Genomic DNA, 27,920 nt, shown 5'->3' on the forward strand with positions numbered 1-27,920 from the left:
GCACCACCATCTTTGCAAAAACACGTCTCCTGCAGGCCTTTGTGGGCTTGTCTGCAGCCTGGGTATGTCACACCACACCGCATAAACCACCAGTAAAAGTTCAGCCTGGTGATGAGTAGCGCCCAGAATCCTGTCCTACCCTCTACTGTTTGCATATGTGAAGTCACATGGAAGGGAAGACCAACCCAGCCTGCCTATCAGTTTGCAATTCAGGAGAAGCAGCTGAACAGCCTGGCATTCACCTGGCTCTTGCTTTTTTCCAGGTGACCTGGTGTCTCGAGCAATGCACCACCTGCAGCCCCTCAATGCCAAGCAGCACGGGAATGGGACACCCATGCACCAGAAGCAGGGATCCTTCTACTGGGAGCCAGAGGCCCTGTACACCCTTTGCTACTTCATGCACTGTCCACAGATGGAGTGGGAAAACCCCAACGTGGAGCCCTCGAAAGTCACACTGCAGACTGAGAGGTAAGAGCCTCTGCACGGTGCTTCATGTCATGATGAGGATGTTTTGTTAATAAATCAGCCTGGCTGGCTAATTGCTAATTACAGCCTGTGTTCGAGAGGCTGTGGAGCAGTCTGCTTCGGTTTGGGATCACCTCCCTGAAATCCGCTTCTCTCCCCGAACTGCTGCGTGGCTGAACCAATATATATCAAAAGTGACACCCAGTGGCTACAGACAGAAAATTGGTTCCAGATGTGCTTGGGAGAGATTTCCTTTTCCTTTCGTTGTTGCTCAGCTATTCTGTGTTTTGGAAAAGAAAATGAGAACTTCTATTTCTGGCCTAGAAGGTTTGGGTTTAAATGTGTTTTTTTTCCCCTGCGTGTTAATAGGGCTCAACAGCTGTGACTAGGGAAGTGGAAAATGAGTAGAGTAGTGTGTAGAAAGGAGAAGTCATTAAAGATGCTGGGCTCCTTCCGCACTGAGTAATGGGGCACAGGAGTGACCTTGGGGCTGCCCTGGCCAGGTATGTGGCAAGTGCCAGCTCTTGTCCCTGCTCCAGGGATGGGCAGCATCAAGGAAGTGTGCCTCTGGCCCTGTCCTGACTCAGGGTCTGATGTAAGCTGAGAAGGAGATGCCTCTGAAGCTGGCAGGCTGGGTGGCCAGCCCGGGAGGACAGATTGCTGACCAGGAGAATAAATCCATCTCCCAAGAAAAGTTCAACAAACCCTCTTTTAAAATATGTCTCCAGCTGTGTGCTGGGGCACGCTCTGCTGCTTCCCTGCCACAATCTCACTAGCCCTAAGCCAGGCAGCCCCAGTACAGAGATGAGAGGAGTGGCTGGTGCTTAGAAAATGCTGGATATGAATTTTTAGGAGGGGTATTGTGGTGATGCAAATGCAAGCTGGTTTGTCAGGCTGGGCTCCATATTTACATCCTAGAGTATGTATGGCAGTGTACGTGTGAGCCAAACTCTGATCTGCACATATGGGGCTTGGCTATTGCAGGACAAGGTCTGCATCTCAAAAGCAGCATTTGAGGGTCTCATTGTGTGTGTACTTGTAAATGGTATATAATATGATATCTTAATTGAAATACTTTTTTATTAGTTGCAGAAGAGCATACAAGATGAAATTCTGGCATTAACGATGTTACCGGGAATTTTGCCATTTGCCTTTGGATGGCATTTTGTTTCTTTTCAAGTTTGGGTCGCTCTGTGAGCATGTTGTCACTTTTTGTTCTATTATTTCCAAAGTATGAAAAAAACCAGAAGGGAAATGACAAGAATACAGAATTTTCTCTATTTTTTAAATTGTTTTTAATTTCATTATTTGTCATCCAGTCTTGCTGTTTTGGAAGGCCTAACTCATGTCCAGGAGTGGTTAGTATGTACAAAAAATTTGCTTAAAAATTAGAATATACTCTCACCTGATCTGTAGTTCTCATCTGTGGGAATAATGCCACTGGAACCAGAGGAAATATAGGGGTGAATAAAGCTAAGCCTGTGGTTTTGTAAGATTTCTTCAGACTTTGCTGTGCAAAAGTGAAAAAGGGCAGGAATATTTGAAAAATCACTCTCAGCATTTGCTGTGATAGGTTTTCCTTTCTCTGAGGTTGCCTCAATACATGTCCCCTTCATTAGAGCCCTAGAAATGCTGATTATTTAAGGTGCCTGTTCTTCCCTTTATTTTGAACCCTCCATCTGGCAGGATGCCTTCACTTGGCAGGGCAGTGACTGACTGCGGCGTGCGGCGAGGGCCAGAGCAAGTACTCGGTGTTACTGCCAAGAGCCTGTGGTCACCTCTGGAAGGAGCAGATACATAATCTGCTGCCTAATCAAACATGCATTAGTACTTTGTGCCGGAGTGGGAGTGGTGCAGGGCTGAGTGTGAGCCTGGACATTCCCATGGAGCTGAGCTCTGGAGTTTCACCAGCTGGATGGAACCACCCTGTGCTGCTTAGGAAGGAGAACAGTGAGGCTCCTTAGTGCCCTGAGGAGCCTTCCTACCCATTCCCCATATTTTGTTTTTTTTACAGGCAGTCATGCTTTGTGGTCCATGACTTATCTCTTATGGTTTTGGTTTTCAGGATGGGTTTTGTGAGTTGCAGGGAGATGGGTTTGTTAAACATGACACTTCGGCCTGCAAAATATTTGCAAGATTTGTGATATATTTGTTGCTGTATTTGCTCTCCAGCTGCAGCAGTGGCTTTTATTTTGAAAGAAGCCCAGAAGGAAGCAAGAAGGTCCAGGCCTCTCTGTGTCCCTGCAGGTGCAGAGAAGCCAGGACAGTGTGGATCTGACTGTAGAGGCAGTATTTTCATGAAATAGGGGTTGTCTTTGGCTCTTTGTGAAGCCAACCTGGCTACTGTTTTGGCACACTCCTCCTTGACAGTGCAAGCCCAGGCTACAGAGGATTGTGTGATGCAGCCAAAGAATTCTCCCAGCACTTGTAGGGTTTGATGGCATCATGAGACCCTCCCATTCTTCCTACTCATCTCCAGCCTACCTGGATTTTGGCTCTGAATCAGGCTGAGCTGCAAAGGCTGTACATGTCCTCTTGTGCAGAGGCTGGATATGAGAGGGGAATCCAGTATGGTGGCATTGCTGCCTGGCTTAGCACTTTCCAGCTCAGAAAGCAGGACCTCCCTCAGAGCCTTGGGGGACACATAAAAAGGGATTTTTACCTTTGAGTAGATCCAGCACTTCATTTCTAGGGACCATTTCTCTGTGTTTGCTCTTCGTGGAATTAAAGAAATGAGAATGCAGTAAATTTTTGATACTGTTTATCTTTACAGAAAATAAAAGGGAAAAATTATTCTATAGTGAAACTCTTGTTGCAGGGGGGGGGAGAACTGCTTTCATGGGAGGGGGAGGAGTGGAGAATGGCCAGAATTGCTTAGAAAACCAGGAAAATATTCCCCACTTCCTAAATGCTGACAAACCCAACCATAAGATGGATGTGTGATCCCCTCCCACCCCAAACTCATATTCCTTCAATTTGGCCACTTTGGTTGAGACTCTCTGGTTTTTTGGCAGCCAGTTCTGCTGACCCTGGTTACCATGTAGATGGCTATTTTGTCAGTCATGGAGGTACAGGGAGAGGGTGGACCTCTTTGTGGGGTCCCCTTTCCCTATTGCACCTGGCTGGGATGTGCTGGAGCCATTTATCTTGTGCTGGGTGTTGCCTACAAAAGCAGTGTTCCTCCAGTGCTTCCACCTGCAGGAGGCTGCAGATTATTTAGGTTTGTGATTCTTTTGCTTTCCTGGGAATTAAAAAAAACTGAAAAAGAACTGTAGATGAGGGTACTGTTGTTAAGATTTCTTTCTTGCAGCTTCTAGCTTAATAAAAAGATTTGTCCTGTGGTTATGTTTGGCTTGTCAGCCCCTATAATGCTTCCAAAATTATTGCAAGTAATTTCTTAATCACCGGAAAGTGCAGAATCTGTAGTTGCAGATTTGTGTGATGTTGTTTTTCCTTAAGTGGTTCCTTACCCACTTTTATCCACAGCTGTATTGACAAAGTCCTCATTACTTTCTAACTTGCCGTGTTCCCCATTAACAACACATTGAGAAGCTGTGGCTCAGCAGCTCAGCCAGTTGAGAACCACCCATTAATTCTGCTCACAGGCAGCCAAGTCCCTTCTCCAGTGCTTCCTCTGCTGCTCCACCTTGGAGGAGCATTGTACCCCCGGGCAGCTGTTAGCTTTTCTCCAGTCTTAATTGAGTTGATGGATATGTGTCTGGTTTTAACCTTCTTTTCACTTTTCCTTAACTATTATTTCCTCTATGGGGAGCAGTCCCTTAGGAAACTCCCATGGGCTGTTATTGCTTACTTTTCATCTTTCTGCCTGCCTTGCACACTCAAATGGACACACAGAGAAAAAGATATATGTTCCCTGCACATGCATACACCTGCAAATTGTAGACTGTGGTCATTCATTATTAATGGAAAGAGTTTGGGTTACCTCAATTTTGTTTCATGCTTTGGATAGCTACTGCTGTAGCTGGCTAATTAATGTGATGCAGCTCCTCTAATGAGAGGAGTGTTCCATGCTATTAAAATAATTTTTAAAAATAATTTGAACTCTTTCAGACCATTTTTGTAACTGCTACAGCAGTTATACAGATTATACCTGTAGAAAAATTTCAGTAAGAGAACTAGGGAAAAGTGTCCCTGGTTTAAATTATTATGTGGTACAGACTCCCTGGCTAGGTTAGGCTCCAGCAAAGACCAGAAGAGAGTGGGGAGAGTGGTGAAGAATGCTAATGAAAAACAAGTAAAGCACTGGGAATATGGGAGCCCTGCAGTGAAACCTGAATGAACCTGTATATGCAGAAGGGATTACACATGCTTGGTGTGCCAGTATGCCATAGCCCCGTGTAACCCTATCTATTTTTATCCACTGTTTGATTGGAAACTTCACATAGTAAAGCTGTAGCCTTGCTGAAGTCAAAATTGAGAGAAGAGTTGATTTGACTTGGAACCACTGAAAAGAAATCCCAATGCATCCTTACATAAGTCCTCTAGATTTGCATGCTAAAAATCAAACTTCCCACTTCCTAGAAATCCTTTCAGCAATGTTATTGGAGCTGCTTGCAGCATGTGAGATGGCACATGTTATAAGAAATAGTTCAGGCATTATTTGTAGTTCAGCTCTTACATGGCAATATCCTTGCTGGGCTTGGTCTGTATTCTACATCTAATTTATCAAGCTGGACTACTGCTGTCCATGGGACGGCCATAGGATTTTTTAAATAGAGGAAACTGCATGCAGCCCTGTGAGAACTGCATGGTATCCAGTCTGTTCTGCGCTGCACTCTGAATGCTGTGTGTCCTCAGGGATTTATGCCATTGCCAGTCATGTCAAATCCGATGTCCAAACTGCCAGTGAAATATTTGCCTTTTTTGGTTGCTGGCTGTCATCACTTTGACTCAGTTGTGTTTCAAGTCTTGGCCATTAATGTTTTTAATGCAGGAGAGGTAACAGGGACAGCTCATTCCAGCCCTGGATGTGGGTTTAAAACCCATGATTTGCAGATACCCGTTTGTGGACTCTGGAGCACCAATGTCTTGGTGCACAAAAGCCAAAGAATAAATCCTCCTTCTGCCTAGGCAGGTCTCATGAGGCTCATATGAGAGCAGGGAGGTTTGATCCTTCAGCCTGAACAAGATGCAGAACTTGCTACTTAGGTCACCCTTAGCTGGGCTTCTGGGGTGGCAGAGCAGCTGCCTAGCGTGGAGTAGCTGCATGAACTCACATGGAGCATCAGCTGGCACTGCTGAGTTTCTGGGAAGGATTGGGACTGGCAGCTTTTTGAGGACATCAAAAAATATTTGCTCTCTCTGAAGACAAGTAGCTTATGGCGTAAATATAAATGAGTTTTGCAGCCCAGAAACCCATCTGAAATGTGTGCTCTACATTGAAAAAACCCGTGCTTTTCTATCTTTCAATAATGCTAAAAATGGACTAGCATTGCATATATATTTTCATCATATCTTCCTAGTGAAAACTTGTCAGAACTTAGGATGCTTTTCAGTTCATATATTGGGATTTTCTTTAAAAACCACCAATGGAAACATAAACAAACCAAACAAATATAAAGAGCTTTTTACAACGTTAAAGTTGCTGACTCATATCTGCAAGAAAAAAACATCTCCCTTCCTTTAGCTAGAAAGGCTTTTTCATGTAAAAGTACACCCTTATGCTTCTGAGAAGCATCTTTAACTTCTACTTGGTAACTTTTGCAAATTTAAACAGCAGTGACCTCTGTGTACCAATTTGCCTGTTGTATGCATAAAGCTTGGCAGTCAGCAATCCTTGGCTGGAGTGAGAGAAGAAACTCCATACCTACAGCACCACCACCCTCCTCAGTAGCCAAAGGATCCTGCAAACACATCCTCTGAAGCAACTGTAGCAATTGAACCAAGTTAAAGCAAGGTCAGGTCTTTCAGCTGTGTCCCCTTCACAGCTGGGGAAGCTGAGGCAGGGACAACAGGAGATTTCGGGGATTTCTCTCTTCCCAATGTGACTATAAAGCCAGTCCTTCCCCAAAAGTTTGACTTAATACAGGCAGTGAATGAGTGCATGTGATGAGGCAAGGGCCCCCTCGGTGTCTGGAGGAGAGCAGTTTGAAGTGCCCCTGGAAATAGAGAGGCTGTTGTGCTGCACTTGAAATGATGGGGTTTTTTTCCCTTGGAGCAATCTGATTGTCTGTGAATCTCTCATGTGCACTGATGAGCTCTGGGACCTGGAGCACGCTGTAGGCTCTGCTGGGAACAAGGGGCTGGTGGCCCATCCAGGGTTTGTGAGCCTGTGTTAGGAGCATTCAAAGGTGATGAGTGTTCTTACTCTCTGTAGGGGAGAGGGAGCAGCTGGTGAGGGGAAGAACTGCTGGAAATCAAGGAGAGAGTGGTTGTGGGTAGTGGCCCTGCTCTGGGCAGAAGGTGGACTGTGAAGCTGGTCAGCAGCCAGCAAGAATTCTGCACCCTGCAAAGATGGAAGGAACTGTGAAAAACCAGGGCCAGAGATTATTTGGAGCTGAAATTTGTCAGAGTGCTGGCCCTATTGCTTTGCAAATCTGGCATTGCAGCAGCTGGTGTCCAGACAAGAGCTTCATCCATCTTCTCACAGACCCATGCAAAAATAATGAAGCATCCTATTGCATTTTATGGTGCGCAATTTCTCATGGTCTTTCACCTGACAATTTCTCCTGTTTACATACAGGTTGACTGCTACCATAACAACAATAACAATAACAGTACTACTACTACTGCTAATAATAATGGAACAGCCTGAGTTATTGCATATGCATGACAGGATTTTTAATACCTCAGTATGCCAGCAGGCAAGGGAGGGGGAGTGGTGGGCAGCCCAGGAAGGCTGTGTGTGGCTCTGGAGGGAGTGCAGGCTTTAGGGAACCCCTCTTATGATTACATTTAGGCTCCCTCCTGTAACATCTGCTTTTCTGATGAGTCATTCTGTAATTCAGAGTGCTCCGGAGACATCCGCCCCACAAAACCGGGATAAGTTTGAGGTCTGATGGGATAGGGAGGGGTTGTTTGCCCCACTCTGGAGGGAGGGTGCTGGCAGGGAGCTGCAGTGTGTGAAGGCAGTGGGGAGAAGGACTTCTGATAGCCGGCACAGTGAGGACTAGTACCTTGTGGGGCAGTGCCAGCAGGGCGTTGCTACCTGCAGTTGTCTTCAAGGCATAGGAGCTTATGGGACCTTGAGCTGTTCAAAAATAGATGTGAGAGGAGCCCTGGGTGGCAGGAGGGAACAGGGGAGGATGCTGCCTGGGGGGAGGAGCCAGAGATGTGAGGGTTGGTGGGGCACTCATAATTGTCTTTTCTGATGAAATAGGAGAAGGCACACCCCAAGAGGAGCCAGCCAAGGGCAGGGGGGCAGGGCCCAGAAGGGTCCAGCCCTTTGGGGATGTGCTTTGTGTTGGCCTCCCCCACCTCCCAGCTCTTGGGTGTGGGATGCAAGTTGCTCTGTGCAGAGACCTCTCCCTGCATCCTGATCTGGCATATTTTTCCATTTAGATGTGAGCTCAGGAAAATACAAGTCTGCACCAAATAGCTTTTTTTTTTTTTTTTTTTTAAAGTTCATACTTAACTGCATGGAATTAGAGGATGGAAGCATGCATTTAAAGTTAAGCACAGGTACAGAGAAGGGCCGGAGGAGGAAGTTAGAGCACTCACTCACCTGCAGCCCAGGTAAGGTGCTTGTGCAGCAGCTGAGCTGCTCTTGATTTCCCATATCTTTCAGGCAGAATCAAGCTGAGCGCCATGGTTAGATTAGTTTAATTAAGGTATGTGCTTCCAAAGCATGTAACTAGGTGACTTATGTGCTCTGTGTCTGCTCTGGAACACAAAATTACTGAATTCTCCTGGCTGGTACCTGCCTTTGCACCAGAGATAAATCAGTGTATGTGCCAGTGATGTGATGCATTTGGCTAACCCATTTTCACACGGTGCTGTTTGAAAAGTGAAATATTTCTTGCAGATGCCACATTGTCTTGTGGATTATCACACCCTTACACTCTGTGTTCCTCTTTCCTCTTTGGCACACAAGCAGTATTTAAAAGAAAAAACCCAGCCCTTCACATGGTGCACAGATTCTTGGAGGGTATTTTTAACCTATTGCACTCAGCCATATTTGGTTCTTGTCTCAAAATACAAATTTCCTGACATGCTGAGATATGCAGTGATGATTTTTTTTTTTCCCTTAGAAAAAGGAATGTAATATGTTGTGAGCAAGCTCCATATCCTCATCTAGGGACTGAAATTGGACTTTATAGAAAATTTCCCTGCTTCTGCAGAACACTGATTCACTTTTCTCTTGGGATTTGTTGCACCAAACAGCCATGCTCATTTCTGTTTCTCTGGTGAAATTTGCAAGACTGGGAAAGGAGAAAAAATGCAATTTTATAGTGCAATTATCTGAGTTCCTCTAAATATTTTTATTTGCTTTGCTCCTTACTGTGGTGGGGCAGATTTTTGAGTTTCTATCCTGCACAAGAGGAGAAAGAAGTGTGAACCTCTGAGTCCCCTGTTCAGCCCCAGCTCTCCGCTTTTCTGTTTGCCCAGCAGATGTTACAGGAAGGCACTGTACCAGCCTGTCTTCATTTCTCTGATCCAAACTATGTTCACTCATGCAAAACATGACCTTGAATTGAGTTTTCCTTTAATTGTGTTCCTAGAACCAAGTCATATCTGTAACTACATACAGTTTTACAGTGCAATTTGCATCTCCACTTCTGCTGTCTGCTCAGCAAGTGATGAAAAAACTCTCACTGATCACTTTTTCCCAGGTATTTTGTTCCTCAAAAGAGGGTCCCTTCTGTTCTGAAGATGACCTGGGAAGCAGTCACCTTTCAGGAACAAATACACCCCTGCTTCCCCCCTTTTGGTCCTCTAGCTCCCACCACTCTCATGACAAATGAGCTGGGCTAGGAAATTGTTTTGTGTTAGCTGTGGGAGCTGATCTTCTGTCCTTATCTGCCTCCTTATGTGGCCGTGGCAGGTCTGGGGAGAGCAAAAGCCTTGGAAACAAATGCAGCCTGGTCTTGAGGTGACAGTGATGTGTTGGAATAGAAAAACTATGGAAGAGGCAACTCAGCCAAAGATGTCATGTTTCAGAAAGAGGTTGTTCATTTACTTGCCTGTGAGATTTGGGAACCCAGCGTCCTAGGGAGAGTCCGTGGCCTCAGGGCTTCTCTGTCCTTCGGTGCTTCTGAAGTCTCTCATCCCCCCTCAAGAATATTAATATCAGAGCTATGTAAAGCCAAGTCCTCAAAAAGGGAAATAAATGCATAAAGAGCTATAAATAGGAAAAGGATATTCCAGAGTCAACATCTTCTTAAATAATTTTTCTCAGGGTATAACTTTTGGAGGTAAAATTGTACATTTAAAATGTAAAATATTTGCCTACTCTGCAGCTAATGCAGGCTTTTTTTTTTCCCCTTCCTCCATGAAAAAGGACCGCAGAAGGAAAGGCAAGCAAGAGACTTGCAGTGACCTTCAAGGTGTTCCGCTGCAGTTAGTTTATTCGTTTTCCTCTGAAACACGACTTGAAACTATGGTTTTTACTTGTGGTTTGGCATCTTTCTCTTGGTTCCCAAATAATTCTTAGCATAGATGGCATGCTGCATGCTTCATCTCCAGCTTGGGCAGCTCTTGCTGGGACATGGGGCTGTCCAGGTATTGTGGAGAGAAGGACCATGTTTCTGATAGTGCCCGGACTTCGTGAGGGCGTGGCCCAGAACCCCAACATTCACTTTTGGGGGCACTTTTGTATGTTTTTTGGCAGAACAGCTGGCACCTGAAGGTGTAGCGGTTTGATACTGCTAAACGTGAGACCAAGCAGTCTGGTTTCTGATTTCTGACCTCGCTCACAGCTAACCTTCACATTGGCTGCAAAATCCCCCACTTTCAGCGCTGAGCACAAGGTGCCCATTGCATCTGCAGGAGGTGCTGGAGACTTCCTGGGGCATTCCCTCTCCATCCTTGGCATCTCAGTGTTGGGGCATCCCCTCTCTCTGCCCAGGTCTGTTCTCCTGTCCCTATTGCAAAGAGGACCCAGGCCTGCGCATCAGCCAGAGCGGGACATGGTCCCGTGCCAGACTCCTGTCCTCTTTTTTGGGATTGGACCATGTGAAGGATGGGAGGAGAACTTGCCAGTTGGGTGCACTGACCAAGTAGAGCCCCATGGGCATGGCTCGTAAATCTCACTCTCCAAATAGTCCTGCCCTGGAGACAGGATGAGACATCTTGATTTAGACCTATTTGAAAATTGCTGAGCTGGTTTGCTCTCCCATTCTTTCCTTATCCTTGCTCCCTTCTCTCTGTACATATTTATATTCTCACACATATATGCACACACACACAGCCTCACCCCCTTGCTCTCAGCTTCTGTCTACCTGTGACTGTGATGCTGCTAGTGTGCCTTGGCACTGATGTGTGTCTGCTCCGCAGGCCGTTCATCGTTCTGCCTCCCCTGATGGAGTGGATTCGGGTGGCGGTGGCTCACGCGGGGCACCGGCGCAGTTTCTCGGTGGACAGCGATGACGTGCGGCAGGCGGCCCGGCTCCTGCTGCCGGGAGTTGACTGCGAGCCCCGACAGTTAAAGTAAGTCCCCGGGATGCAGATCGGCTGCTTTGTGCGGAATGTGTCTCTCTCCTGGGGAACGGCGGGCGGGCGGGCACAGGGCTCTGCTGTCTGGGAGGCGCAGGGATGCTCCGGTGCTCACCGTGTGTGTTGCAAAATCAGCTCCTGGTATTTGCTCACATTCGAGGATAAGCTGGTTGCATAGTAATGGGTGCCTGACTATCTAGCAGCCCGATTGAGCCCGTCATCTGCTCATCAGAGCTTACATGGTGGTGGTTTGGTTTTTTTTTTCCTCTTAGGATCTGCTTTCTAATGAGGGGCTGAAACCTTCTGCTAATTGTCTGATTCATGTTGCTTTGCTATAAAGTACCGAATAATAATTGGCAGGGCTGCAGATATTTTTCAGGGCTTTGTTTTCAGCATTAGTGCTTAAGGGCACATTTAAACTTATAGGCAGGACTACTTCTTAAAGTAAAATTGTATTTTTCATGCTAATGTCAACTCAAATTACTTGTAAATGTCAGCCTAGATAATGTGACTTTTTTTGTGTATCAGATGTGACCTTTTGGTTTTCTAATGAAGTCTTAAAGTATTTATTGCCAGGATATGTTTTTTGTTTTGCCTTATTATTATGTACTTAGATAAAAGTATGTTCTAGGACTGTTCTGGAGTCAAGAATATGTTTGGTTTTGATGTTTGTATGAAAAGGCAATCTGAATCTGCCAAAGCAGAAATGATTCACTGCTATTACTTCAAAATATGTACCAAAAAAACCCAATTTCCAGCGTCTGCCTCTCAGTACAGCAGTAGATGCATTCTTTCCTGCAACACAGAAAGCGGATGGCTGATTTACATGATTAGCTGTGACCTGCATGGGAGCAGCTGCCTTCTCTTGACTCTGGCCTTGACATGCTCTTTCACCAGAGAGTATAATACTTCACTTCCAGATCTACATAGGCTTTTTATAGTCACAGCTATTCAATTTTTAATTGAAAAAATATATGCAATTTCAAAAGCCATATCATGAGCATTTCAGATTTCAAACCTTGGCTGTAGTTGCTTCCCTTTGGTGGGCCCACCATGGCCCTCGTTTCCAGAAATGCTGCATTCTGTGTCCCTACTGGAATGTCAGGACATACAGATACAGGCACTACACATTGTCTGAAGACCTGCTACTTGGTTCTGAAAAGGCACAATTAATTTAATACCTCTCCAAGTATTTAGGTAGGATTGCAAATAAGGCAATAATGTTTCTATTCTATATACTCTGTCTTAAAAATTAAGGTAGATACAGTAAAATACTTGTTTAAAAAACCCCACAATATACAACCCAAAATTTTATTTTGATGTTGTGTATATATTTATATATATATGTACACATATATATAAAAAAAATATATATATAAAATCTCATCAACTGTTACACAATTTTAGTTTTTATTAGGAAGTTTCAGAGTAATTTCAGCTTGTGGAGATTTGTATTATACTGCAGAAGAATGCATTAATTATGGGAAACAAATCAGCACTTAGTTTAAAGTTGCCATCAATAATTAATTTCATAAAGAGTACAAATTATTGTTGTCCTGCTTGTCTTAAAAGTGAGAATGAGACTGAAGAGCACAGCCTGAGATTAATCAGATGAGAATGAAAAGGGAAAACTATTCCTGAGACAAATTCTAGATTTTAGAGAGACCAGCCTTTGCAGTGTGCCTGTATTTGACTGCAGGGGCTGGATACATCCATTGATGTCCCAAAATGACAATCCCTCTGCTGTGCTGGCAGATGAGTGTTCGTGTACCTTGGGTTTTATTTTGAGGTCTGTGCCTACTGCTGGTGTAGTGCAGCAGGTTCTTTGCGTAGCTGCAAATAAGTCCCTGGCTGCCTGTAATCCTGAGATCAAAGGGAAGACTGAGCTTTTCTGTAGAGCAATGTGAGTCATCAGGATGTTAATTTGGAACTTTGCAGCCTGTAATTTTTTATTTGTTTTCAGCAGACCCTCAGCACTCCTGATTTTCATAAGCCAAACAGCAGCCCTTCACTCCTCCCCATTAGGGAGGGTGCCTTTCCAATTCTTAACTCCTCAAGGAGCATCAATTCCATACATTTTAACACTGGGGGAGGGAATACAACAACTTTGCAGGGGATGGCTTTTCAAGTAAGCTGCATGACAGATGGAAGCTGGAGGATTTAAGTGCAGCTAGCTTGATAAATTTTGTGACTTCTATGGGGAAGGTTTATTAAGTAGAACCTTGAAAATGGTTCAATTTCTAGGCTTTTTGTTGCAGTCTTCTTCAGTCCCTGAAACACAGGGACCTGAACCCAAAAGTTCCCATGGTCCCAGGTGACACTGCATCATTCCACAGTGTTGGTTCACAACCTGTCATTGCAGGTGCATAAAGCAAAATCAGCTTGCATGCAGCTTCCATGGAAAAATATGCATATGGGGAAGAGGAAAAGATTGGCAGGATCTCAAAGGCTCTGAAGTTCAGGATCAGTTTGGATAAAACCCAAATGTTCAGCTTCTTATCTGAGCTCCAGCATGGCAGTCTCCCTGCAAATCCGTGTGGCACTTCTCGGCACAATCACATACTCCAGCAGTGAGGTTCCCCTTCTGTGGCTTTGTAAATCATCTCTGCTTTCTTCCTGCCTTTCATGTCCTTTCTTTTGCCCTTTTTCTGAGCCTTTTTAAAAAAAACTATCACTTTAATTTCTTGAAATGTTTTCCTCTTCTGAAAGAGGAGCTGCTCTTGCTCTGTGTAGAGGAGTGAAGGAAGCTGGAATCAGTTAAGAGCTGCTTGTCTCCTTCCTGATCTCTTTTCATTTTACTGCGGCAGATGTGCTAGAAAGTTTCTTCCTCTCGTCAGCTTTGGGAGATGAGCAGGGATGTAAGCATTCACCTTCCCCCAGGAGTGAAAGCTTTAGACAGACCACTTGTTTCCACCTTTTGCAAGGAGATAGGTTTCACAGATGGGTGGAGTGCTGGATGCACAGCAGCTCACTGAGACAGAAGGCCGAGTTGTGTCCAGGATATTAAGACAGTGGGAACAGCACACTTAAATAAAGCCTCATCTATATCCACCTGAGACAGCAGGATGTAATCAGTTGAGGTGGCTCTCTGCGGACATGAATAATGAATAGGATACTCTGCTACTTATTCTAGACCTTTTATTATTGAAAGCATGAAGGTAATTTGTTGTCTGAAAGGGGCCTGGTGGTAAAAACTATGTTGACCTGTCTTTCTATTGTAATATGATAGCATCACTGCTCAGCCTTCATAGGCTCTATCTGGCTGCAAACAGATGTTGGCTTCTCCTCATCGTCACATCTGTAAGGGGTCCCTTTCCCCTTGCTCCAGCTAAACACAAGAAGCTCTTTGCACATCTTTCCTTTCTCCATTCTGTGGGATGTTTGTTTGAAACAACCCCCAGTGTGTTAGACATGTGGAGGATGGGGAGGATCACTGGTGCATGACTGCATCTGGGGACTGGCAGCTGATGGCAGAGAAACAGAGAAAGGGAGGAACATCCTATGTTGCTCAGCTCAAAGGCTGCTGTGCCTTTTATCAGGGTCAGAGGCTTCATTTCTGGTGGCAATATATCGTGGCAATCCTGGAGGATGTAAAGATGCTGGAGCATCTGTGAGATGTGTCCATCAGTGCCAACAGAGGCCATCACCCAAGAACTTTAGTGAAAACCTTGCCTCTGGTTTGGGGGGAGAAAATCCTGTTGGAAAAGGGAAAACAAATAATAGCAACAAGGTTATGAAAATGGAAAAACAGTAATAAAAGAAGAGAAAATTATGCAGCTTAATGCACTCAAATCAGGATGACCAAATAACCTCGATTCCAACAATGAGAAAAAGCTGCCTCACAAAATCAGGGGGTCAGAGGGAAATATTTTTAACAAAGCCTGGAGTGATGCCATAACTCTAAGGATTAATAATAGTAATCGCCAGCATTTGAAAAGGATGAGAAATGGTCCAAGGAAAATTCCAGGCTGTTAGTGCAAGGCCCCTGAATGTTTTTTCAAGCAAAGACTGATTAAAGACATGTTGAGGGAAAAATGGGATAAAATGTGACACAGATTTTCTAAAGATAGATCTTGCCAGGCTAATCTAATAACTTTTTTGATAAGATAACTGATTTTCTACCCCAAGGAAATTCAGTAGCATTTCATCTCTTTGGACTTGAGTGAAGGTTTGATGCAGTCCATGCAGGGATCTATTAACACAAGAAGATGGGGGTTAGTTAGGAAATTGAAAAGTGAGCAGGGGCTGGCTTTGAGAGAGGTGGCAATGGCTGGGTTGGCTGAGAGGGGGGTGCAAGCAGGAACCTTCAGCTCTCATTCTTAAAAAATGGTATTTTTTAATTTTCAGAAAGGGTTTTGGCACAAATCATAGCAGTGTGCTCATGAAGTTAAAATTTGCTGATGCCATGGTGCTGAGAGGCATTATCCTGACAGAGGAAGTTTGGGAAATCGTCCAGGAAAAAGTGGATGACCTTGAGGGCTGGAACAGAATAAATGGGTTGAAATGCAGTTTTCCACAAATGGAAATGCAGTTCTCTACAAATTGAAGGCAAATGTATTTTTTAAATAAAAATACACAAACTGCAGTGTATATGTAACATATACACTATATATGCATCTTAATATGTATTGTGTTGAGAGCAGAGTGTTGGAAGGGTGGTGGTAAAGGCTGTAGAGCAGTATTTAATTTCAGAATGATTGTAAACCACAAAAGTGGATTTCTCCTCAGCCATGAAAAAAAGCAAATGCATTTTGAGTCTGCATTGGGAGAGGTATTTCCAGTAGAAACAGAAAAGTATTGGTGCCACGTGAAAGTGGTAGGAAGTGATGCAGAAGCACAAATCCTGTGTCCTGGTCAAAAAAATATTCCCTTTGGACCAGGTCGAATGAAATGGGCTGGGGTGATTTAGTTTTTTAACAGTATGTTCTCATGGAGACAAACATGAAGAAAGGGCCTCATTCAGCTGAGCAAAGTGTGTGCTGAGGGAATCTGTGGCTCTTCTCCAGAAATACATCAGGAGTAAACACTTTGGAAGGAAAAATATGTTATTTAAAGGTCAGCGTGGACACAGAAGTGTGTGAGTATTAGCAAGTCATGCTAAGCTGAGGTTGAAGGTGCAGATGTACCCAAGCCTTGCTGCAGCATAGGGCCAGTTTTTTTAACCTCCAGCCCCATGTGCTCCCTCAGCTGCTGCTCTTCGCAGGCTCACCTGGTTGCAGCTCTGAGTTGCATTTGTAGTTGTGATGTAGAAAGATCTCTGGGCAAATACAGGGTCTGAGCACCTTGGAAAATCTGTCTTTGACTGAAAATGAGTCCTGATTTCCAATTTGAGCATCCTTGGCTCATTCAAGAGAGCTTTCTTAAAACTATGCAGAGGGGAGATCGGTTATTTTGTTCTTTCAGAGCAGTCTATACTGTTTGCTGTGTCATCCTACTACTATACCACATGTGTACAATTCTAACTTGAAAGTGACAGCAGAAGAGTTGCATTTAATGTTTTATTTATGGAAATCTCGTGCTTGTACTAGAGCATGGAAATATAAATGGACTTTAATAAATAGAGATTAGAAAACAGAAAAAAATATTTCCACTGCTCTTCCTTCTCTCTTAACATCTGTTGAGTAAAGGCTTGAGTTTCTTGAGAAAGAAGGAGTGTATAAAATTGCCAAGAAATTCTGCTGTTTAATTAGATACAGCCAGCTTTAAGTAGGAATGAATGGTTGGTGTTTGCCTAGCTTCTTGAATGTCCTTGTTTTTCCCACAAATTTTCACTAATCTTTTAACACCAGCCATGGCTATTGCTGTAATTAGATACAAAAATATGATCAGTAGCAAACGAGCTACTTGACAAAATCCAGCAGTCCCTTGGGACAGATGGTGCCAGCAGATGAAGGAGGTTTTATTACGTAGAGTTAGTGCTCGGGTTTCTGAGGTGAATCTCCACTTGTTCTGCCAAATGTCTGCTTGAAGACAGCAGAAATAAAAGAAAATATTGAAGGGAAGGACCTTGGCCTCACATTCTTCAATTTTAGGGGAGAATGCACTTGCATTTTTAGGGCCTTTAGGATCCAGCCTTCTTTTTCCCATTGCAAGCAACATCATTATTGCTGTCTCATATGCTCTGTCCCTTTTATTGCATTCCTGAATGTCCCTGTACTACATTCCTGAATAAAATAATCAGGATACAGGTAACACACCATTTCCCAATCATTGGTGAAGACTTGTGCTATCTATTTATATGGAAGATGAGTCTGTACCGAAACTTTCCTATGGCACTGTAACCTTGTTCAAAATCTGAGCTCAGATTTAATTTTGAACATGGTTCCTGACCTATATACACAGAACTGGAGTATTAAGAGTGTTTTGAAATACAGATTTGGGTCTTGGTTTGATGGTCACATCACTTTTTTAATGTATTTTCCAGTATTTGTAACCAATTTTTTCTCAGACCTTTGACAAGAATAAGAGTTTGGATAATAAACATTCAGAGTATTTTTTTTTCTTGTCTTAATTTAGCTCGTGATTAAAGTAAGTGGAGATATTCTATTTCTGCAATAAAAAGTAGTGCTCTTCATCACTTTGATCAACATGTTTGTGCCTACATTTTCCTCTCTCCAAAACTGAAAATGCAAGTAATTGTCTCATATAGTATTTATATGGCAGTTCTATTAATATCAGCATTATAGTCCTTTGTAGAGCACCACATTGGAAAAAAAAGAGCTCACAAATTTAAATCAAATTGTCTGCTGCTCCCCCTCTTGCTGTTTGTGTCTGTAGTCTCACCGAAGAGCCCCAGGCAAGGAACAAGACCCTTTTGTGCTATGGGCTGTGCAGGCTCGATCAAAACAGTGATCCATGACCCCAAGAAATTCAGCATTGCAAATGCATGTATATTGCTGCCTAAAAGATGACTCCTTCCAGGCTTCCAACGAACTATAATTTCTGTTAAGAGAGAAGGAAGAGCAGTGGAAATATTTTTTACTGTTTTCTATAATTTCTGACTCAAGACCTCATTTTTATTTAGGACAAACTGAATAAATTCTACAAAGCTAAAAAGATGGGCCTTATTAGTAGATTATCACACTTTCAACTGAAAGGGCTGGCAATGGAGTCCCAGGTGAACAAAAAAGGTTTTGATGCTTGGCTGTCAGTGCAGTGATCTGCTCATTTGAACCACAGAGAATGTTTGTCCTCTTGCTCATCACAGACTGCACTCCATTTCTTCTGAATCAACTGTATCTACCAGTTACGATGGAAACACTTTGCCTTTGAATCATCCATTTTCCCAAATGTATTCAACCCATGAGTAACTTATTAAAGATCTGCACAGACTCCCTCTTAGTCAGTCGGAGTGAAAATTAAAAAAGCCAACATCCCTTGTGTTTAAAGCGCTGCTGTAGAAGTGCTGTGTTATGTTTTTGTAATGTGAGTTTGGGAAAAGAAAAATAATTTGCTGTACTGCTAGGACCCATTACAAATGAAGATGATTATCTTTGACTCCTTTCAGAGGTTTGAGTACTTCAGAGTGTGATGGTCACTATGCAGTGTTTGACAGTGGCCATTCACAAATAATTAATGTTACCATGGCACTCCCCGTATAAAGCCACAATCCATTTAATTATGTGCAGTGGCACCACTGTAATGATCTTGAAGATAACAGCTGTAGAGGCAGTATCTGTCAGGAATTAAAAGAGGACTTGGGGAAAATGTTATTGCGATGTGAGTTTAAAAATGTGGTCACAATTTTACTGCAAATGTAAAGTTGAGATAATTTCATTTGTTTCTAAGTTTTCCTTTTATTTTTAAAGGCAACTATTGGCTTGCTTGACACTAGGGAAGGTAGGGAGTGATGGAACTCCAATTCAGGCTCTGTGATGGAACCCCTGAATTGGAGGAGTGAATTTGCTGTTGAGCACAAGGCTTATAATAAGTGTGTATTATTAATTGAAACATATAATTTCTCAATTTTGGGAATGAGAGCATTATGCAGTGGTGATGGTGGTGGTGCCAGGCAGCCTGCCCAGCCCCATAGGTTGCTAAAGTTCAGAATGGACTGTGTCTGTAGAGAGGGGTTACCAGTCTCAGAGGATGTTGGTCAGTCCTGCCTTTGTCACTGTATCATCTCTGGGAGACCTCAAAGTTTACCTGACCCAGCCAGCAACTGGTGTGATGTCCTACCATCCTGAGACTGTCCCTAGGTAGAAGAGGAGCAGAAGAGCATTGTCCCTCCGTGATCCTCTGTTCCTCCAATCAGCCTTCCCAGCCCCTTTAATGAAAATGCGCCTTTTCTGCAGGGCAGGGTCTTGGGGAAAGGATGACCTATGTAAATGCTGATGGCTGGCAGACTCTGGCAGCAAACCATGGTAGCCTTGGAGGGGACGTCCTGCTGTTGGGCTGGTGTTAGCCTCCTGTGCACTTGGAAACATCACAAAGACTTTTTGGTAAAAGGGCCCTGCACTGACAGTGCAGCTGGGGAGGGCTCCAGCTCTGTGTGCACATATGCTCTGTTCCCTTGCTTAGCAGGCACAGTTTCATAACTCTCAAAAGTGACCCTGTATATTTAGCTGACTTTACTTGTTCCCTGTCAGCCTTGTATTTCAAGCTTTTTCCCATCCCTTTCCCACCTCTTCAGAGACTGGCAGTATGTTTGCTTCAGTCCAAAGTGAAAGAGTCTCGAGTGAGTCAAGCCTGGGAGTACATTCATTCCTCTTTTTTTATCTTGCATTCTTTAATGTTTGTGGTTCTGGATTGTGTCCATGATGGAGCAGTGTCCCCTTACACAGTGTAATATGGAGCAGAAACCTTCTGCTTCCTTTTGTAATCAGTATTATGCAGTGGATGGTAAGAAAGAAAACTTGGGAGAAAATGCAGTGCTGTGTTGGCTTAGTTTTGATTTTTGATGGGTTTGGGTTTTTTTTTTTTAAATTTTCCAGTTTTCATTTTGAAATGCAACAGCTTGGTCTGTCTGCTGTGCAAACCTCCCAGCTGGCCTTCTCCGGTGTTAAAAGTGATGCTGTGCTTTTCTATTTGTACTTGTAGTTCCTGATCATTTTTTGATGTCTCTTCACTGCTTTTTATCAGTACATGTTAAATCTCTTTTTCCTTAACTCGTTCATCTCTCTGGCTTTTTGAGAAGTTGCTTTCTCTCCTCATGCTCTGCTCCTTTCCTTTGTGTCATGCTCCTGTTCTAATTAGCTCACCAGTTCGATCACTATCCAGTTTGTTAGTCAACATATGGCAATACTCACAGTGGTCCTGTTTGGGGTATAAAAAAAGGAAGTGGGCCACTGGTAGTGGTACTAAGTTGTGGTTTCTCTTTTTGTGGAACTTGGTCTAGCTCAGACTTTGTCAGCACTAGTTTGTTACCTCCTGTGCAGCCCAGGCACTCTTCTGCATCCATGTTATTGTTGCACTGTTTTTACAGCTGTAGCACCCTGCAGCACTTGGACCAAGACACTTATCCCCCCAGCTGATTGAGGAGTACTGATTTGCTGATACTAAATATCAACAGGAATTTATGGCTCTCCTTCCTTGACTACAGTAAGCAGGTGAACGGATGCACTTTAAGGAGACCAGAGCCAGTTCATGGAAGAGTTCCTGGTGATTTTTGAACCCATGCCAGAGTAGAGATCTGGGGAGCCCATACAGGCTAGGTGAGATAGGACCTTGTTCCTCTTTCCTTCTTTCTTTGGGTGTGCAACCCAGGTCAAAGTTTGGCGGTATTTTTTTTAAGAGGAGATGATCAACTATCATTTTCATGCACTGAGCTCGGCTGACATCAGTGGAGCTCTGTCAGAGTCTGACCCATTTTATTCAGTGTAAGTTACATACCTCAGTACAAATGATGAAACAGTGAATTAACACAGGCAGTGATTCATAGCGACAGACAACTCTGCAGAGGATGTCTAGATCTTTCCATAGCTGCACTTTGCTGAGGAACCACCTTGTTTCCTGCCCAAAATCACTTGGGAATGCCATCTGCAGCTGGGAGGTCTCTCCTCCATGCACCAAAACCCCCACCACCTAACTTCTGAGCACGCTTTATCTTTGCCATGCCATAAAAGAGGGCACAGATGATCTCCAGCATCTCATGCTCTGGGGGTAACAAGCACCAAATGTTACTGTAGCTTTTGTGTCAGAAATCTGCCATTTGGTGTGAATGCTTTTAGCCTCGATTGCTCCCATGGATCTCAGTGTCAGTGAGCTCAGCCCTGCATATGTCTGTGCTGGTTTTGCTTTTTACTTAAACTCTGTCAGCAAGTACTGCAGAAAACCCAGCCTTGCTGTGTGTTGCTTTCTCCCTCTCTGCTGTGGGCACGTTGCTGGTGCAGAATGTTATTGCTCTTGCAGTGTGTTTTTTGTGACTGAGTGTTGTGCATTAATCTTGCAGCATCCTGTGGTGATGGAATGTCATCCTTGTTCCCCTGAGTGGTGATATTCCGAGCATACCTTTTTTTGCATTCTTAGGACGTGAGCTTTTTTTACCAGTCAAAACCCAAACTGAGCAGTAGATGAACATAAACAAATCATCTGGTGTCCTCCAGACTGGCTATGGCCCAGCACAGCAGAGAGCAAGCCTGAAATCAGATTCTGGTTTCAAACCTGTAGGAGCTTTGATCAAAACACTTTGTATTTTGCATTTCACTTTCCTTCCTCTGTTGAAGGAGGAAGAGCAGCAGCTATTGCTACATGCCACTGCTTCTATATAAACAGCATATTTGTTGCATAGTGCTGTTAAATATTAAGCAGTGTTATATATTTTATAAAGGTCTGATAAAGCTCTTTGAAGAAGAATTTTAAATTATAGTGATGTGCTGTTTCTATTTTTCTTTTGATTTGCATATGAAATAGAAAAACAAATATTTGATGTATGCTTGACTTTTTCACTTTTGATCTCTATTTTGTTTTTCCTTCATAAGTAGCCCCTCATTTTCTGACCTGGCATTTTTGCAGATTTAGTGCGGTGTTTTTCCAAGCAGTCTTTTATCCAAGTTCACACCAAAAGCGCTGTGGATTTGGACTCCACCCTCTGCCCCAGACACTCCTCAGCATGAAAGAAAAGCAAATTTAGCAAGATGAAACCAACTTGGATAAACATTAAATTTGAATTGCCTGGCTCTCTCTGGAGCTGTAGATTCACATCTTGGCTAAATAACTCCTAACCTTTATTTCATTTGAAATGAATATCAGTTCACAGTTTTAAGATCTTTTGAGTAAGACCTTAAAGAATGACGTCTGTTAGACACAGCCAGCAAGGATTTGTGGTGTTTTTCCGTGACTGTCTGGTGAGATTGCCTACTCCACAGTTGCACGGGGGACTTCTGTATATGTGGCCCTGCTTGGACCACATGAACCAGAGGTTCTGCGCAACCTCAGCAATCCTGTGGTTCTGTGACTTGCACTTTTTGCTCCAAAAAAGCTTCTCTGTTACTGGGACCATGCTGGTAAGATCCTTGAAGGTGTTTGGAGTGACATTGTTTTCTCTTTGGTGTATTGTCAACGATTATACATCCATTTGATGTAAGTTCAAAGCTTACTGAAGTCAATGGAAGTTTTCAGGGATCAAGGGAACTGGATAACCTTGCCATGCAGAGACAAAACTTGTGATTAGAATGTATTGTGCATTGCCTAAACAGGCAAACAAAATCAAGTGAAAGCTGTGCTTTTTTCCCCCAGTTTTTATTGAAATTTGTAACTTGTCCCATGAAAGGTAGACCAAGGGCAGTCTCCCATTAGCTTGCATTATCATTTCCCATTCATCAATTCCCTTGCAGTTGCAGGTCAAAGGAGAATGGATGCGTGCATGACCTAAATCCTTCAAAACCAGGGCACAGTATTATTTTCCTAGGGAGGTCTGTCCTCTTCTTGTCCTCTGAGGGAGTTGGTTTCTCACCCCCGCAGGATTGATGACTGTTTCTGTGCCTCTCGGAAGCTGGATGCAGTTGCCACCGAGGCCAAGTTCAAGCAAGACCTGGGTTTCCGGATGCTCAACTGTGGCCGGACGGATCTGGTTAAGCAAGCCATAGCCCTGCTGGGGCCGGATGGGATCAACAGCATGAGCGAGCAGGTAATGGGATAGACATTTACATGGAATGGGAGAGTTTTGTCTGCTTGTCACAGGAAATGAGCCCCAGCTTTCAGCTCTACATAGACAGGACCTTAATGCTACCCCTTCATTAAGTTAAAGCACTGCCAGGTGAACATCCACGTTAAGTGAGGTAATTTTGAGTTGTATTGATTTGCCAGTACTGAGGGAACTCAGCATGAGGGTGACTGCATCCCCTGAAATCTTCTGAACAGTGAACTGAGCCGAGTGAAGGCAGAGGAAGATCCCAAGAGAGCTTAGTGTTGAGCTGAATACTTAAAACTGCTTCAGAGCCATGCACAGTGCTGTGAGACAGGGCTTTGTGAGGTGAGCAGCCTTGCACTGCACACAGCTCTGGGATCTGTTACCACTTCATGTGCACCCCCCTGCCTGTCAGTGAGTGGTTAATTGCTGGTGCTGTTTAGTGGATTTCAGTCCAGTTTGAACAGACCTCACAGACATGAAAGTATCTCTGCAGTTACCCCTCCACTGGTCATTGCGGCCAACATCCACCTGTTGAAGAGCCTAAATTTCCTTGGAGTTACACCTCCGTGAGGCTGGTGGTTGTGCCTGGGGATAAAGCTGCCCTCTGCAGCTACCTACTGCCAGCTCTCTGCTGGACTGTGGTGCTCACCGAGGTGGTTCTCCCTTTCCAGAGGGAGATGATGGCTATGAATACTAACCTGTCCTTTTGAAATAGAGTCCCCTGACCTTTCTGGTGCCCCTGATGAAAGTTTGTTGCTGCGTGTTCCCAGAGCTGTGGCATCATTTTTGACATGAGCTGGGTGGCTGCCACCTCTCAGGTGGTTACAAGGGACAAGAGCTGGAGTGTTCATGGGTTTAGGTCTTCTGAGATGAAAGCTGTTCTGGGGATGTGAATTACGTTGCTGTTTAGTAGCTTCAGTCTGAGTTAGTACTGTGGATTCATCTGAGAAAAGCTTTAGAAGAGGGCAATACGTCCTGAAAAAAAAAAGTATTGGACTGCTCATTCCAAGGCTCATACTTTTTAAAATTATTGTTATTTTAAGTTAGTCTGAACCTGGAAACTTCTTACAGCATATTTCCTCTGTCCTCCAGGCTGAAAACTGGGAACACTCCGGCTTGATTCATCAAAGTACTTAATCATATGCTTAACTCTGAACACATGCTTTTACATCCTATTTGAGTGAAAGTTAAGCCTGTGCTTAAATGTTTCGCTGGATCAAATGTCCCACATCTTGCAGGATCCCACATCTTGCAGGACAGAGCTCTAAGTCATACAAAGCTGAAAGAAAGACAGTAATTCCATATTTTGCCAAAAGCCAAATGCCCTTTGTGTTGATTGTACACATTGTTACTGTGTTCCTGTGTGTGCTTCGAACACTAATGATGGGCTCATTAAAAATCCATTCCTCCCACGTGCAGAGAGGGTGGTGAGTGATGCTGCTCCAGGGCAAGCCTGGGGGAACTGGCAGAGGCAAAAGTAACAGGGACAGCAGTGCAAGTGAAGGGAAGGTTAAAATCCTCATTAACTCTTTAAAACCCTGACACAGCAGCATAACATTCTGGGCCCCTTTTTAGTCAGTGTTAAGTCCTCGTTCAGCTGCAGCAGGGTCAGGACATCTTGCGTGGTTCCTAGGCTGAGCTTTTGCTCCGGATGTTGCCGCGGGACTCCTCACTGTGGCTGCCCACATGCTGTGTCTTGCAGGGGGAGACCCAGCACTGGGTTTTCAGCTTCTGTTCTACAGATCTGATTAGACCCCTTGTGCTCAATGAACACTTGAATTAATCATCCAGCGATGCCACTTACAGAAATTGAAAAACCAGTTGAAGGAACATGTATTTAATTTTAAGCTGCTACCCTATCCTCACGTTCCAAGGCCCAAGCACAATTTTTTGTAATTTGCGTGGTCCTGTTTGTTCCCTAGTGTTTACTGACTATCAAAGGAAATGTTTTGCCACTGGCTGTGGCTGAAGTCCTTTCAAATTCTCTTTGCAAGTAGCTTCAAGTCACCCAAGAGCTCTCCTTGCCTAGGGTGAATTTATTTTTTCTCATTAATGGCATGAGGACCTAAGTGTTTATTCCACGAGTACACTGCGGATTGGATCCTGTGAAATGCTCCATGTCTTTCTAGGAGGACCTAAGGACCTTGCAGGGATAAGCATTAATTTATATTGTCACTACAGGAGCAGCCTTTCCATACATAAGCACCCACTTCCTTTAGCCCTTCATACAAACAAGAAAACTGGGGTAGTTCAGCAAAAACAGTGGTGCTGAGCTCTTGCTAGGAAGAGCAGTGTCACAGCTCGATGTCTGGCCAGGACAGGTACCTCCAGTTTCCCTGAAAATAACTTCCCTTCATAGCAGCACTTGGGTTAAAGAGCAAATGGACTGTTGTCTGACAGCAGATTTACTGGGGGACCTCGAGGCAGGCTGTAAACATGCATCTGAGGTAGCTGCATGCTTCAGGAGATTTACTGCAAAGCAACTGGTGGCTGTTGGTCAACCCCCCCTACTGTATTTAATAAGCAGATTTTGCTGTTATAATTTGCAGTAGGTTTAATAATTCTGTTTATGGCTTCATCTGGACTCATTACCACAGCTACAGCAGTACTTCCTAAAGGGAAATGGTGATCAGGCATAGCAGGTATTTCAGATTAATACAAATTGCATTGTGGTGGTTCTGTAGTGAAAGGCTACTTAATCTACTCTTTCTCCAAGCAGGGCCAAGTTTTCCTAGAGCCAGCAACTTGCAACAAAGCTGTCTGGCATTTCATTTGAAATTTGGTACATTTTTGCTAGGGAGTGCTATACAAAGCCTTGACATTTCCAGCCCCTTACGGTATCCATGTTGAAAAAGCTGTGCTCATATCTGACTGATCTTAAAAAAAGTTTTAAAGGCTCCTGTAGTAATTGAAAAGTTAGATTTTAAGACACTCTGATCATAGAAAATCGAACAGAATTCTTGTCTTTCTAAAATACCAGTGAAAATAATGGTTGCTTTGGTAAAAATGTGTCTCTTCTGGGGCCCAAAGACAAAAGTGCTCAGTTTAGTATATGATGGAGGTGAGGCTGGCAAGCCTAGTTTCACTCACCATGCTGAAGACAACATGAAAAATACAACTAGTAAGCACAAGTGACAACAAAAATGGAGATTTTTACAAAAATGTTTGACTTTTGTTAGTCTGAGGGGCATGTTTGTAGCAGAGGTTATGGCTTTCATTAAATACATGCTGTTAGTCTTGATGATATATACTTAAATAATTGTTTTTAAAAATCAAAGTGAGTTCTGTGTTAAATTTGTCAATTCCTTTGTTTTTTAACTCCAAAAAATGACTAGGGCATGACTCCACTGATGTATGCTTGTGTCAGGGGTGATGAGGCTATGGTGCAGATGCTGCTAGATGCTGGAGCAGATCTGAATGCTGAGGTGAGGACTTTTTGTTGGTTGTATCTTTTTTCTGTTGTTTGTTTACATCTTAAACTAACCCCTGAAAATGTAGCGGAGCGAAAATCTCAAGCATGAAAAAGAAAACAAATCTGTTTTATCTGGGATTGGGACCACTTGAAATGAACAGTGAAATCAAATGGCATTAGGTTAACACTGGGATTCACTGCACAGAAGGGGTCCAGTCACCGGAGTTAACCCACAGGTAACAGTGATTTAGTTGTGTTTGTGCACTGCAAATGAATACGGGCATTAATTGGCACTAGCCCTGAGCACAGCTCTAATGCTATTAGAAGGACTCCCTGAATCTCAGCTGACGTTAAATGAAGAAGGTGAAAGAATCACCCATCTGGTAACTCGCCAAAGCTCAGCATTTCTATGCATATGGATGTTCCAAACCAGCATCCCCAGCACACAAGAGCCATATAGGTTCCATTGTTTTGTTTTACAAAGTGCCTTGGGCTAAAAACTGTTGGATGAGGAGCTTGAAGCTTCCGGAATATAAATGTCTCATTGGTGAATGCATATCACAAACTCAGACAATCTGTCCAGTAAACAGATTGTTGTCCAACTCAGTGCAATGCAGGTATGTACATTTTTTAAGAGTCGCTTGAAAATCTGTGAAGAGTTATTTGTTAAAGATTCCAGTTTCAATTTGTTGAGGTCATGAGTAAATTAAGCTGTCTGCTTCACTTATCTGTGTTCCATCTGTTCTGTTTGGACTTGAGCGAGCTGATAAATTCGAGTCACTATTTCAGACAGACGTTTTGCACTTTTAAAAAGCCCAATTTAAAAAGTAGAAACTGATGTCAACCATAGGAGACTGACAGTGTTACTACCATGTCATGAAATCAGCTGGTGATTTCAGTTCCCCACGGTCAAGCACACCACCCTCAAAGCTGGCAGTAACTGAACAATTGAACCCCTAGTCATACCAAAGACTGGATGGGCAAGGAGACTGATCTCTTCCTTAACCCTGCCTTGCGGCTCAGATGTGAGGTGGCTTTATTTGGTTCCTAGGATGAATTTTTATCAGGAGCAGTCCTCCCGATTGCTCCAGTAATCTTCCAGGCTTGAATTAAATGCAAATTTAAACAGTTTTGTCTTCCTGAAACTGCTGACATATGAGAGAACAACTCCAGTGAGGAATGTGAACCTCCCCAGTTCACTGCTGTAGAGTGTTTGCTCTAAAATCAAATGAAAACACTTTTGGACAAGAACTGTGAATAATTATGGCGTGCAATTATACGATGATTTGTGCGCACCACAACTAACTGTGCAAATTGGGCAATTATGGCAAAAAAAAAGGCAAATCAGCCATGAACAAA

The 27,920-nt window shown here is 43.6% G+C and overlaps 1 protein-coding gene across 3 annotated transcripts in view; it reads left to right on the forward strand.

Annotated features, from left to right (window-relative positions):
- ABTB3 (ankyrin repeat and BTB domain containing 3) overlaps positions 1 to 27,920 on the forward strand; it is a 199,948-nt gene that overhangs the window by 131,619 nt on the left and 40,409 nt on the right. For 2 of the 3 annotated variants that reach the window (XM_059846275.1, XM_059846273.1), the window contains 4 exons: positions 264 to 468; positions 10,921 to 11,073; positions 22,981 to 23,146; positions 26,485 to 26,574. In XM_059846275.1, the coding sequence (XP_059702258.1) occupies positions 264 to 468; positions 10,921 to 11,073; positions 22,981 to 23,146; positions 26,485 to 26,574 (614 nt within the window). The remainder of the gene's footprint in view (positions 1 to 263; positions 469 to 10,920; positions 11,074 to 22,980; positions 23,147 to 26,484; positions 26,575 to 27,920) is intronic. The other variant, XM_059846274.1, reaches the window with a different exon arrangement.

Source organism: Haemorhous mexicanus, chromosome 5, assembly GCF_027477595.1.
Source record: "Haemorhous mexicanus isolate bHaeMex1 chromosome 5, bHaeMex1.pri, whole genome shotgun sequence".
NCBI lineage: Eukaryota > Metazoa > Chordata > Aves > Passeriformes > Fringillidae > Haemorhous > Haemorhous mexicanus.